The 14,079-nt window shown below is 51.2% G+C and overlaps 1 protein-coding gene across 1 annotated transcript; it reads left to right on the forward strand.

The window, feature by feature from the left end:
* Nucleotides 1-112: 112 nt before the first annotated feature.
* mrrf (mitochondrial ribosome recycling factor) lies at nucleotides 113-7,612 on the forward strand. Its single transcript, XM_067250546.1, has 7 exons — nucleotides 113-185; nucleotides 1,705-1,890; nucleotides 2,035-2,187; nucleotides 3,576-3,694; nucleotides 5,818-5,909; nucleotides 7,154-7,313; nucleotides 7,392-7,612. The coding sequence occupies exons 1-7, from the start codon at nucleotides 113-115 to the stop codon at nucleotides 7,467-7,469; spliced, it is 861 nt and encodes a 286-aa protein (XP_067106647.1). The 3' UTR covers nucleotides 7,470-7,612.
* The last annotated feature ends 6,467 nt before the right edge of the window (nucleotides 7,613-14,079 follow it).

Genomic DNA, 14,079 nt, shown 5'->3' on the forward strand with positions numbered 1-14,079 from the left:
TAAGCGGGTTTTTTCTTTTGCATAGGCTTTTGCTACTAACTCCACCCGGCAGGGGTAAAAATATTTGAAAATGAATACCTACATATGGTTGAAAGTTGATGACGTTTAACGCATGTGTCATTGTACATTGCAGCGTTTCCAATGTTCTTCACCACCATGCTTCTCTGAGGACGGTGTATGCAAAAGTAAGTGTATAAGGTATAAATATAAAACGGTTAACTGTTTATTGATGCATAGCTACTGTGGAGGTGTCCCGAGGATACAAGTATTTAAATTCCAAATTCTGACGTATTTACATTAGCCAATGCCAATGTCGACCTTCCTTATCACAGTTATGCTTTAAGAAAAACAACAACATTTTATCTCTTCATATGTCTCTTAATCTCTTAATCTGTGAATGAACTGTTCTAGATATCAAATTAATTATAGGAACTTTCGGTAATCGTATTCAGTTTAAAAGAAAACCCTGCATGTAGACGTATATTATTTTACTCAGTACTGATAAGGCATAGTGATGTCTACATGTTAACTGGAGTGAGGAGGAGCATGACTGCAGCCTGTTTCTGAAGTAACAGACAGCAGAAGCTGTGTGTACCTCGCAGAGCACCTGGGCAGCAGTCTCTCTGCTTCACGTCCTGTGTAAAGACAGCCGTCATCTCATCTCCCCTCCCCTCCTTCAGCACCGCACAGATTCCTCTGTTTGACGCACGCACGCACGCACGCACGCACACACACACACACACACACACACACACACACACACACACACACACACACACACACACACACACACACACACACACACACACACACACACACACATAAACAGACATGCTTATCAGTTTAGATCCCCCCCCACCCAACTCAACCAGCTGTCTCTTTCAGTCGGCCTGGTGTTAGCTTATATGTAGGAGTGATGCTATCACAACCAGAGGTTGCCTTCAGAAAGTGGTTGAATGGGCTTTGTTGACATAGTATTGATACTGTAGAGTGCAGATTGTAAATATTGTGCGTGCGTGGCTATTGTGATACCTCATGTAGCACAAAGCAGTCTCGGCCCAGTGGGAGGGAGAGACCCTGATGTTGTCACGTCCACCTGTGTGATAGTTTAGCGCCCTGCTCCTACCAACAGCATGGAGAGTGTAAATTCATCATGCACAATAGAAGGTGTCAGCCTAGCCAATATACATGGCTGGGCTGTTCAAGCCTGCTGCCTGTGAATGGAACGGTTCAGCTAGGCTCGCTCATGGATACGAGGAGGTGAGGTGGGTGGTTGGATGGGAGTGAGTTAATGTGTGTTACTCGTCTCTGGAGTTCCCCTTGAGGAATGCATTGTTGCGTGGAGGTAGGAGGGAGTGTGACAGAAGGACTTTAAAAGCTCTCCCAACTACGGCTGAAAACTCTGTTTCTTAGGAAACCGTCAAACAGGATTGGATGTAGCCAAATGCAATGTTAAACTGTTGTTAATATTGACTCCTGGTAGATGTTGGTACTGCCCCCTGGTGACTGAAATGTTCCACTACCACAACATATTCTCATCTGTTATGTTGACGGACGCCTACCACTATAAATATGATAACGGGTTTCCTAACCTCATTGGTTACTGTTAGAATATACTGTGACACACTTCGATAAGCTTGGAATAGATCATTTAGTGGCCACCAAACTGTTTAGTCATTTCCACCTCTGTGTGTGTGTGTTCAGATATGGCTTTGAGTCAGCTGGGCCTGCTCCGTCCGGGGCTGTGTCGCTCCCTGGGGCCCCTCTTGAGGGCTCCTCTGGCCGTGTCCTCCAGGGTCCCCTACATGCTCCAGCCCCAGCCCAGGCACCACATCCCCACCCTCCCCCAAGCCCCCTGCTTGCGTCTCTACGTCACCAAGAAAAGCAAAGGTGAGTGGCCTTGAGCTTCCTCTCAGCTGAGCCGATGTGGCGTTGCTGGCGGTGGCTCTGGACATCTGAGTAGGGTAGGAGGCCTTGGTGAGGATTTGAACCCAAGTAAGGCAGCTACTGTGTGTGTTTGTTTCTTCCCCTCAGCGAAGGCCAAGGCTCAGCCGGCAAAAGTGAACATCAACGCGGCGCTGGTTGATGACATCATCAACCTGGAGAAAGTGAAGGAGGACTTGGAGGCTGTCCTTACTTCACTGAAAGATGACTTCAGCCGCAACCTCAGCATCAGAACCTCTCCAGGTCTCTCTCTCTCCTTCTCCTACTGTTTACCTGGTCGAGTGAAAGAGAGAGTGAATCCCTGTGTTCACTCTCTTTGACACAGGGCCTGAGGGGGGTAGTGAACCCTGACTCTTGACCTCTCACTGACCCCTGCTTCCTGAACTACATCCAGGTCACCCCATGCCCCCTCCTCCACTCCTCTGGCCCGTACCAAAGCTTAGGAGAGGAAACAGAAACTGCCCCAACCCAGATTAGAGAAGGCCCCTCACTTCCCCCTCCTCTTCCTGCATATACCCCCCCCCCCCCCCCCCCCCACACACACGCCCTCCCTCATCGCTTTGTTCCCTTCTCAGCCCATACTTGGGCCCCACTATCTCTCCTGACTGTTACTTATTGCTGCATCCTTCCCTCATCCCTGCAGCCTTTCCTCCTCGGTCCAGAGGCCCAGTAGTAAAGGGAAGCAGGGGGACTCAGGGCTGACAAGGAAACAGGATGGAGGGATGAGATGGAGGAACGGAATGACATCATCATTAGTTTGTCTGTTCCATGATGACCTCATCTGGGTCTTATAAAAGAGAAAGAGAGATTGCGAGGGTGGGTGTGTAGAGACCGTGTGTGTGTGTGAGGATGGATGTGTGTGTGAGGATGGATGTGCAGAGAGCACTGATGCCCTGACCTAGTCCCACTGTCCTGGAAGACACATAGTATTATGGCCTGCCCCTCAGCCTCTCCCTCTGAATGAACTCTTATCTCCATGGTTACACCAGGCCTCAGGGTGACCTAAGAAAGGGTTGTGTTCCACCCTGTATCAGCCTGCTGGAGAGGAAGGAGAGGCTCTCCTCAGTCTTCTAAGCCCTTTCTCTGTGTCTGTCAGTGGGCTTCCCTGACCAGGAAGAGAGCCCTTTGCCTAATGGCCTCTCAGCCAATCGCGTGCTCCGCACGGGAGGAAGTAGCTGTGTGCCCTCTGGGAGTGTTAGCAGATGTGGCGGCACACGCCAGGGCTCAGGTAACATGGACAGACGAGAACCGGAAGAGAGACGGGTAGAGAGCTGACAGACTAGTTCTGGTTCCTGGTTCTTGGTAGTTCCGTCTAGTCAAGGGGTTGTATTTTTGGATTTTCTGTTCCTCTGAATGCGAAGGTCGGTGAGAGACTGCAGAATTGGCTCACCCTCCGTTATCCAAAACCTTTGCGCACACGCACACACACACCCTTTGCTTGCCAGCGATGATGGAGTTGATGTAAGACAGAGTTGTGGAGTGAGGAAACGGCAGCATTTGAGGTTAACCAGAGGAGGAGAGGAAAGGAGAGAGGAGAAGAGAGGAGAGGTAGAGGAGTTCCATGACCCTGGGTGCACACAGTGACAGGTAGAGCAGACCTCTGACTGGTGTGTGTGTGTGATGTTCCTCAGGAGCCCTGGACCACATCGTGGTGACCACCAAGGATGGGAAGTTCCCTCTCAACCAGCTGGGCCAGATCTCCATGAAGTCTCCTCAGCTCATCATGGTCAACATGACCGGCTTCCCAGAGGTCAGACAACCACACACACACACCACACTACACTCTCTCCCCCTTCCCTCCCCCTTTTTCTCACCCCGATCTGTCTCTATCACCCCTCTCTCTCACCCCTCCTCTCTCACCTCTCTGTCACCCCCCTCTGCCCTTTTTATCACAGGGTGTCACATTTGGGACTGAAGGCAATGTTACACAATTCATACACACACACATATACACACTCCGATCCCTACAGCAAGACCATAGATCTCTCTGGCAGGGTAACTGGAGCGGCCTGGTCCAGCCAAGCTGATAGATGGTTCTGGTCCAGTCTGGCCTTTGTTCTACGAGAGGCGGGGCTAGCTGTCACCAGCAGGAAATGACATCATCATACCCCCGGGGTAGCAGGAAGGGCTCTTTCATTTATCACTCACCCTTTTTTCTCTTTCTTGTCTTTGCTCCCCTCTTTATTTCTTTAGCCTGTACTCATTTTTTTCGTCGCACGTTCCAAATGATTTAATGGATTCATAACAACGCCACTATATCAAATGCACCCAAAGAACTTGTTCGGACACTGTTCTGGCACTCACCAACACCAAATCAAGTGTACCTCAAGTATCAGTACAGTGCAGGCCCTCTCAAGTCCGGAGGTGAGCACACAGCCACCTGAGCTAATAGGCCTTTAATGAACCCAATCCATTACCCCACTGTTGTTGCTCCATTAATTAAGAGGAAGAGTGTTAACTCCACCCCCCTGGGACTTCTCCTGAGACGCAGCCTTCATTACCACACAGGTCTGGGGGATGGAGGGAGAGGAGAGCAAAATGCTTGTGTGGTACATTAACAAGGTGTTTTCTTTAGGTGCCCCTCTCCTCCATCCTCCCCCCCCCCCCCCCCAACAACCCCCTCCTCATCCACTTCTCTTCCCCCACTTTGAACTGTGCTGGTGTGTTTGATGTGGGACCGCAGACTAATTCCACTGTTTCCAGCATATTAACCAGAACAAGTCTGCTGTTTCCACAGGATTCCAACCTTTCTTTTTTCTTCTTTTTTCCCTTTTTTTGTATTTCAAGAACCGGCGGAGAGGTTGGGAAATAGCTGTGATGATGAATTTGATGCAGGGACCAATCAAACTGAGGCATGGCCTGGATCGATCATCCTAGAGTTCACACAGGAACCTGAGAGGGAGGCTGGGGGTGTGTGTGTGTGGGGGGGGGGGGTATAGGGAAGTATTAAACAGACAAAGGTCTCCTGCATTAATACATACAAATAATCCTTCCTTTTATCTGCCTGCCAACTACATCTCCCAGTGGAAGAGACCAGGAAGTGGACACATTAGTAAAGGAGGAGAAAGAGAGAGTGGAGGGCGAGAGAGAAAGAAAGGAAGAAAGAAAAAGAGAGTGAACGAAAGGGGAAGTGAAGGAAGGGAATGCAATATGCTCGTTGTCAGATCCCGTATTTGCATGTTTTCACCCTGAGTGCTGAGGGTCACGCAGCTGCAGCCGAGAGGAGGCCTGAGTAAGACGTCAGGTTCAGCTGGAGCGTCGCCAGACGGTCCGCTGGTTGTGTAGAGACACGTGTCCTCTGCTACTCTGTTGTGACCCACACATCCCTAGGACAGCCCCCCCCCCCACACACACACACACACGTATACACACACACACACACAGTGCATTTGGTGGGGGGGGGGGGTGGGGGGATGTACAGCTCTGTTCCAGGGGGCCTTTCTCTGACAGGACCTGCGTCACTTCCACACCACTGTGCTGCCCCTCCCTCAAATACCCCTAACCCTGACCTGCTCTCACTACACCCCCCCCCCCCCCCCACACACCCAGGAGATACACCCTCTGTGGCAGACCCCACCCCCCCACCCTTTTACTCTTAACCTTCACCTATGAACCCCTATCCTCATCCAGAGTGGGCTGGTTAGAGAGATGTTGGCCAGCCCACCCCTGCTCTTAAGGTCTGGATCAAAGGCAGGCTGTGGCCCCAGGTCTAGATCTGGGCCTTCTGGTGCTGCTGAGGGACAAGCAGAGAATTGGACTGGAGGGGGGGGGGGGGGTGGACAGGGGCTGGGGGGTCTTCAGGTGAAGTTATTGGCGGTGGCCCCGGCTGGTAGTCATTAACTCTGTGTGTGTTTGTGTGTCCCATTCCCCCAGGCCACAGCTGCTGCCACCCGTGCCCTCAGAGAGAGCAGCATGAAACTCAACCCTGAAGTGGAAGGGACCATCATCAGGGTGCCTATTCCCAAGTAAGACACGCGCACACTTGTGCACTCACACACATCCACACACACAGAGAGGAAGGAACAACATCCTCAGAACGTTTCCGTCACAGCAGCAGACAGAAGGACAGACAGACAGACTGAACGACAGACAGGCAGACAGACAGACAGACTGAACGACAAACAGGCAGACAGACAGACAGACTGAACGACAGACAGACTGAACGACAGACAGACTGAACGACAGACAGACTGAACGACAGACAGACTGAACGACAGACAGACTGAACGACAGACAGACAGACTGAATGACAGACAGGCAGGCAGACAGAAAGACTGAATGACAGACAGGCAGACAGACAGACAGACTGAACGACAGACAGACAGACTGAACGACAGACAGACAGACTGAACGACAGACAGACAGACTGAACGACAGACAGACAGACTGAACGACAGACAGACAGACTGAATGACAGACAGACAGACTGAACGACAGACAGACAGACAGAACGACAGACAGACAGACTGGACGACAGACAGACTGAACGACAGACAGACAGACAGACTGAACGACAGACAGACAGACTGAACGACAGACAGACAGACTGAACGACAGACAGACAGACAGACTGAACGACAGACAGACAGACTGAACGACAGACAGACAGACAGACTGAACGACAGGCAGACAGACAGACAGACTGAACAACAGGCAGGCAGGCAGACAGACAGACTGAACAACAGGCAGGCAGGCAGACAGACAGACTGAACGGCAGACAGGCAGACAGACTGAACGTCAGACAGGCAGACAGACAGGCAGACTGACCGTACAGAGGCAGACAGCAGCAGGTGTTTGCTTGGCAGAGGGAGGGGCAGGGAGGCGAGGCGGATGGACGCCCCTACCCTACAATCAGCCTCGGCACGCAAAGCACATTTGCATCTCCAAAGAGAGCGAGTGGCTTGATTGGCTGAGAGTCAGTAATTAAGCATTATTGTTTGCGGTAAATAGACAGGCACACTTGGATTGTTTGCAAATAGTCTCCAGACAGAACGTGGCAATTAAGGAGAGAGAGAGAGAGAGAGAGAGAGAAAGCAAAGAGTTCCACCAGATACAGAAAACAAACTTGCCGACAGCCTGACTGACCTGTCTGGATGCAGATAGCTGGGAAGCCATACAGAAACGCTGACTGAACTATTTCAAGAGCAGTACCTAAAAGTCATTTGTGGGTGTGTGTGTGTGTGTGTGTGCGCTCGCCCGCTCTCCACAGAGTGACACGGGAGCACCGGGAGAATCTCGCCAAGCTGGCGAAGCAGTTCGGCCACAAGGCCAAGGAGTCTGTGAGGAGGCTGCGGTCTGCAGCCGTCACCCACGTGAAGAAGTCCAAGGAGAGCACCTCCGAGGACACGCTGCACCTCATCGAGAAACAGGTACACACTGTGTGTGTGTGTGTGTGTGCGTGTGTGTGTGTAAACCTTACCATTTGGTCTCTCCTTTTCCATTGTCAGCTTCAGCAAATGGCCGACAACTATGCAGCAGACATCGACAAACAGCTGGCCACCAAGACCAAGGAGCTGCTTAGCTGAAACACACACACACACCAAGACCAAGGAACTGCTTAGCTGAAACACACACACACCAAGACCAAGGAACTGCAGGTGCCGCGACACAAGCAGAAGGAAAAAGTTTCTTACATTTAATAAGGGTTTGTACCAACCATACCAAGTGATTAAAGGTGATACCTGGTGATATCAGAAGTGTCACCATGAAAACGTGAATAGAGGTTTAAGAAATCCACACAATGGTGACTACCCACCCTCCTGCTTAGTTATAATAAACACATTTTTGTCCGAGAAGCTGCGTTTGTGCTGTTTGAGCTAGTCTGGCACCGTCCATGTCGATGCTGTGTTAGCTAGCTTGGCACAGACTGTGTATGCTGTATTGGGTAGCCTGGCACTGTCTCTTTGTGATGCATTATTAGCTAGGCTGGCACCCTCCCTGTTCAATGTTATATTTGTGTGTTTAGTTGGTGATGCGTAAACATCAGTTGGCATGGCACGACAGTGCCTGTCGATTGCCTCCATTCGCTGGTCTCCAAACAAACATACCCAGGCTGCGATGGGCTTTTAATGGGTCCTGGGAGCCTCCTGCTAATCAAACTGAAGCCACGAGAGTCGTTTGTTTATGTTACAAGGCAGCCCTCTGGATGTAAACGTTGGCTGTGGCTTCCTTGGGTGGAGTTATGGAGTCTCGTGGTCTTCCAGTGTTGAAGGAGCTTAGATAGCCTTAACGGGTTGCCAAACATTTGTTTCACATTCAATGATAAAAGGGGGGCAGCTACTCCAGAAGAAGAAAAGAAGCCCTGATTTGTCCTCTCCCCCCCCCCCCCCCTTTTTCCGTTTGTGTGAGGATTGATCCACGAGCTACCCAAACGTAAACACACAATAAAAGTGGGCATGTTATTGATGGTGGCCATTACTGGAACAGTGCTTTGTACCCTGTGTCATCTCTCTTCTTATGTTTTCTCTTCTTCTCTGGTCTTTCATGTGAGTCACATGTCTCCCCCATTAGCTGGAGTGATAATGTTCCTTTCCTGCGAACAGACCATAATAACCCCTGCAACCACAGCCATCCATTAGGCTCCGGGGCTTGGCTCACTTGGCCTGGTCCTCTCTCGGTCTAGCTGGCTTTCTAATGGCTTCGCTGGAGTTGTGGGGGGGGAACACCAGAAAGAGGGAGGTGGTTGCAGAGGAGGAAGTGGTGGATATAGAGATGGTGAAGAGATGAGGTTTAGAGGAGGAGCAGGAGAAGGTGGAGCAGTTAAAAGTAGAAGATGGGAAAGCAGCGTTGGAGGAGGTGGTTGAGGAGATAGTGGAGGAATAAGGAGTTTCGAGGTATAAGGGGAGAAGGAGGAGTGCCAACATTTGGGTAATGGCAGGTTTGGGGTGTGTAGGGGTGTCCATATGTCAGTCATTTGGGACCATTGTGTACCTTGGCCTTAAACAGGGCTGGATGATGGATGGAGGCCGTCTCTGGCCCGCGACACAGCCTGGGAAATTGCTTTCAGCTGATAGCTTCATTTCAGTTGACATTTATCAAGTGAATTACCCTGTTCTCTGCCCCTGCCTGTGTGCGATTTAGCTACCCTCACCAAAGTATGGATGGGGTGGGGGGGTGGGGGGGGGAGAGAGAGGAGAGGTCATGTTTTTTCTTTAGCCTCTCGCAAAATATACAAGTCTAAATTGGCTCAGTAAACTGTAGAATTGATAGTGTACACTAGACTAAACCAGGAAGGCTTCAGGCAAGGGAGGAAGAGGGATATGGCTGCCGTCAGTCCTAACTCTGCCTCGTTCTACGTGTCAGTCATCGTCCTTTCACATAGAATAGAGAGAAATTGAAATCTCTCCCAGAGACATTTTCCACATGACTTTCTATGCAGATTACTCAATGGTGAAGGACTCCTTTCCCTCCAGTGTAGCGAGCTCTGAGAGTCTTGGGACAATGGGCAGAACTATTTCATTGCTATGCAGGTCTGGTGAGGATGAGTAGGCTATCATCCCTCCCATCCGTCCCTCCTCCCATCCCTCGTTCCTGGACGCTTCTGTCTGATTACGCGCCCCACACCCCGCAGATGAGCCGGTGGTTAGAGAGAAAGGAGAGAGAGACCCGCGGCAGGGGCACTTCAGCGGGGGACAAGATTGGCTCCAGCACGCCCCTCGCGTGCGCACTCGTGGCTGGAGTGCAGGAGCCGGCCGGCGATCTCATCAAGAATGCAATCAGCGTGAATATGTATACATGAATATGTAATGCCGTCGGCTCGGCGCGGCGCTGATGGGCCCGGCGCTGCCGACACACAGGCCACCACGCTCACTGCATATGTAAATTGGAGTGAAAATTAACAGGGATTTGAGACTCTGAGGATGGTTCTTGTCAGGAGGAGGGCAGGGGGGTGGGGAGGGGGGGGGACGACTCTAAGCCCTGTTCATCTCGTGTGCCAGGACAGAGAGGGCGGAAGAAAAATATAGAAGCACTTTCTTTAGGCATTGTTCAGGGAAAGGCTGGAGGGAGGATGGAGGCTGGAACGTGTGTCTGGGTTTTGAGGTCCATGCTACTTGAGGGAGGGGTGGTGCGGGGAGGCGGAGGGGGCATTTGAAGGGGTATTTGTGTAGGATGTTGGACATTTTAATAATCAGGTAACTAATCCCGAGGAATGGTTTCCTTCCTCGCCAGTGCTGCGACACGGGCCTGACTTGGCCTGGGAGCTATTTCCACGCCACAGACCGCGTGCGCTCATTTCAAGTACAGGGCTACCCCCTAGGTGCACCCTGCCGGCCGTTCGTGGTGAAGACCCCCCCACCCACCCACCCCCCCCACCGCACCCCAGGAACAGAACCCGCTCTCAGTCAGAAGTGGTTCAACTGTCATTTCAAATAGTCTGGACGTCGTGATTACCGGCACGGGAGGAATTATATATTTAGCTTTATGTCCTCTGCCATTTCCTACCCCCTACTTGATCTTAAGTGACTAGTTCCCTGGATATTACTGTGTCCAGGGAGCTGAACTCATCTCTTGGGGGGTGGGGGGGGGGGGCGGTGTAATCAAGAACTCAGAGTGAGAGAGAAGTGGAGGGAGGGGTGGGGTGTAGTAAGATTGCAGTAGTGCCGCGATGGTCTGCTTCTATGGTTGACTGCTCTGTATATAACATCATATACATACAGATTGGTTGACGGTCCACCCTGTATTTCTAGATAGATATAGAAGGCCAATTGTGGATCTCTCCTGACAGAGTGCCTCATGTAAAAACATGGGTTCTGTTTTCTCTGTCTGAAGGGTGGCAGATTTGATAGGAATTGATGTCCATATAGCCAACGGATGGGAGGAGTTCTTCACTTCACAAGGAAATGTCCTTCTCATCTAGGCAACCTAACTGTCTTGTTGCCATCAAAAACCAGGGGACAATAGGATCTTTCTCTTCTCAACCTGGGTGTATGTGAGGCAACACAGTGGACCAGCCAGGACATACCCGTTCTACCCCTCCCATCATCAGTTTCCCCCCCAAATGATCCCATCAAGGATCAGACCTAATAACACGATCCCTCGCTCATAAATAAAAGTGATCATTTGGAGAGCTAATGGTGGGATCGGACAGGAAGTCTGTTAATCTGCAACCTGAGCTGACAGGAAGGAAGGAGCCAGGAAGTAGGTCTCAGAGCTTTCACCAATCATATTCATCACAGCACTCTGGCTCTGAGTCATCTGAGTGCAGCGCTGCACTTAACTAAACATCTCAGACCTAAAATAAATGCTTCCAGGTTACCCTGCACCCTGGTCGCCCGACCCACCCACCTGATATCAATTACCCTGGCGAGCTTGGAGGAGGAGGCTGGGGACTGGAGAAAGGAGTAAAAAGGCTGTGGTCTGGAGAGAGGCTGAGGGCTGGAGAGAGGCTGGGGGCTGGAGGGAGTAGTAGAGAGGCTGGGGGCTGGAGGGAGGAGAAGGAGGCTGGGGGCTGGAGGGAGGAGAAGGAGGCAGAGGCTGGAGATAGGAGAAGGAGGCTGGGGGCTGGAGGCTGGAGGGAGGAGAAGGAGGCTGGAGGGAGGAGAAGGAGGCATGGTCTGGAGGCTGGAGGGAGGAGAAGGAGGCTGGAGGGAGGAGAAGGAGGCTGGGGGCTGGAGAGAGAGTGGGGGCTAGAGGAAGGAGAAGGAGGCAGGGTCTGGAGGCTGGAGGGAGGAGAAGGAGGCTGGGGGCTGGAGAGAGAGTGGGGGCTAGAGGAAGGAGAAGGAGGCAGGGTCTGGAGGCTGGAGGGAGGAGAAGGAGGCTGGAGGAAGGAGAAGGAGGCTGGGGGCTGGAGAAAGGCTGAAGAGAAGCTAGAATTAGTTAGCGCAAGAGAAACATTAGTATGTCTGAGTCTCTGCCTCCAGTCAATATTAAGATTCCACCAGCCGGGGGTCAGGTGCAGTTTTGGGCCTGTACAGTTGATCATGGACCAACACCATAGAAGCAGCTGGTGTTGGAGGTGGTGACCATGGTAATGCTGACCGTAACCTTCCGGGGCCGCCGCCACAACGACATCAGGCACAATGCTGTGATTGCACACTCCAAAACTGAGATGGAGAAGAAAACATGGGGGAGGAAGGGGTGATGTTATTGAATAATTGTTTCCTGATGCTCTCCTTTCCGTGGAATATTAATTACCTGGTGATGAAACCTCTGTTTGTCTCAATGGGCTTCAACCATATTTGTGTGAGAGAGTATGGGCCCCAGGTATTGGACCGGTTCCTATCTAAAAGAGTTAACGGAATGTGTGTATGTGAGCAGGAGATCAGAGGAGGCTCCATTTCAGAGGAAGCAGCATTCTTCTCCTCCTCTCTCCTTCTCTCCATCATGGCTGGTCCAGGCCAAGGGGTGGGTCTTGGCCCGGGCGGCTGTGAGGAGAGAGTGTGTTTGGGGCTCGGCCCGCTGGATTAATGGGCCGGAGAATGTCATTACTTCTCCAGTCGCATGTGAAAACAGAACCAGCAAACAGGAAGGAATGAGAACAAGAAAGCTGTGGAACATCTGGTCTCTGCGAGGTCTACAACAAGGATCCTCCCTGTGCTGGTCTACTGGCCTTCTAGGATTCAGGCCAGGGTCTCTCGCTCGCTCGCTCTCTCTGTCTCTTTCTCTCATTGGTTATGTGTCTCTTTCTCTTCGATGTTGTGCGCTACATTGTACTCACTTTCTCCATTGGAGGCTCGTTGTATCTGTCTTTCCCCCCATTATATTTCTCTCTGAAACACACAAATTATGAAGGGTAATTTCACCTTAAAGCACCCAAATTGACCTGTCTGTCTTCTCTAGTTAGTCTAATACCATGGACACTGTCCCTGGCTCACAGCACAGCCCCCCTATTACAGCCCCGAACCCCCCAACCCCCCCCCCCCCCACACACACACACACACACACACACACACCCACAAGGCATAGTCCGTTCCTATAGTAACTCCAGACCAACAACAGCAGTGTTTGTCAACAGAGGGTATAGTGCACCCTCTAGTGGCTGAATGTATTGACATATTTACAACTAGGGAACCTACATACATACATCCCCTAGTTTCTTTGCTCCTTCCGTTTCCCACTCTTTATCCCTCTCCTTTTCCTCCCTCCCTCTCACACCTCAGTCCCCCTTCCTCCACCTCTCCAGCCCCCCTACAGCAGTGTACTGCAGTCAAGATCGAAATACAGAATGGGGCCCTTAAAACGGGTCCCAGAAAGTGCTTGAGGAGTGGAAAATACCGTTCTGAGAGGATCTCCTGGAGATGAAGAGGTGGCACAGCACTGGTGAGGAGAATTGAGATCTTGGGCTGACATTGAGACGAGAGTTCGTCTCATGTGAAACCTCCTCTTATACGATTCAACCACCGTCCTCACGGGCTATCAACACACTTCCAAAAATCACCAGCTTCTGAAGTTCAGACATTGACACTGCTGTTAGACCAGACACGAGAAAAGGAGTAAAAACAGTTTGACCAGTAGAAGGCGACAAAGAATTATGCTTCAGGATTTGTAATTTAATCTAAATAAAAAAATTATTTGGTTATGTTATACGATGGGATATTCCATTCTACTGTGTTCCGATATTACAGCTGATCTGAAACAGACTGTATTTGATATTGAGTAGAGTGTAGTTGTGGAGGGGTGTAACTACAAGACAGCATAATGTGTTCTCTGTTAGCTTTGTGATAACAGAATTGACCCATCACCTGTTTCCCAGCACTGGGTCCTATACAGACTGTTTATACAGTGTTAACACGCATGTACGCAGGCACACAAACACACCATGTCTCCCTCCTCTCTCCTCCCCCCCTGTATCTCCTCCACAGCCCTGCCTCTCAGCCGGTCCCTCTCGTGCGCCCTCTCTCTAACCCTGCCCTGGTCACTCAGGTGAGGGAGGAAGAGATGGACAGAGCCCTTCTCTCCACAGTGCTGTTTGGAGCCGTGGTGTGGCTGGTGGTGGCTGTGTACCTGCTGGTGTGTGTGCTGCTTCTCTGCTCTCTCTGCTGCGCACCCCAGGCCCAGGACGGCGACCTGGAGAGTTCAGAGGTCACGCCTGCTGAGGTCGTCATGGAGGTCCTATAGGGTGGAGGCCTCGGGAGGAGGGGGGTCTCCACTGGACTGTACCTTAGATACAGAACAGTTTGAATCCATAGACCAGGA

The sequence above is a fragment of the Osmerus mordax genome, chromosome 14, assembly GCF_038355195.1.
Source record: "Osmerus mordax isolate fOsmMor3 chromosome 14, fOsmMor3.pri, whole genome shotgun sequence".
Taxonomy (NCBI): domain Eukaryota; kingdom Metazoa; phylum Chordata; class Actinopteri; order Osmeriformes; family Osmeridae; genus Osmerus; species Osmerus mordax.

What these genes read in the sequence shown, in the direction of transcription:
- mrrf (XM_067250546.1), top strand. Translation starts at nt 113, where the DNA reads ATGTGTCATTGTACATTGCAGCGTTTCCAATGTTCTTCACCACCATGC. An exon ending in TGAGGACGGTGTATGCAAAA is followed by an intron (nt 186 to 1,704) that starts GTAAGTGTATAA and finishes GTGTGTGTTCAG; the next exon opens with ATATGGCTTTGAGTCAGCTG. An exon ending in CGTCACCAAGAAAAGCAAAG is followed by an intron (nt 1,891 to 2,034) that starts GTGAGTGGCCTT and finishes TCTTCCCCTCAG; the next exon opens with CGAAGGCCAAGGCTCAGCCG.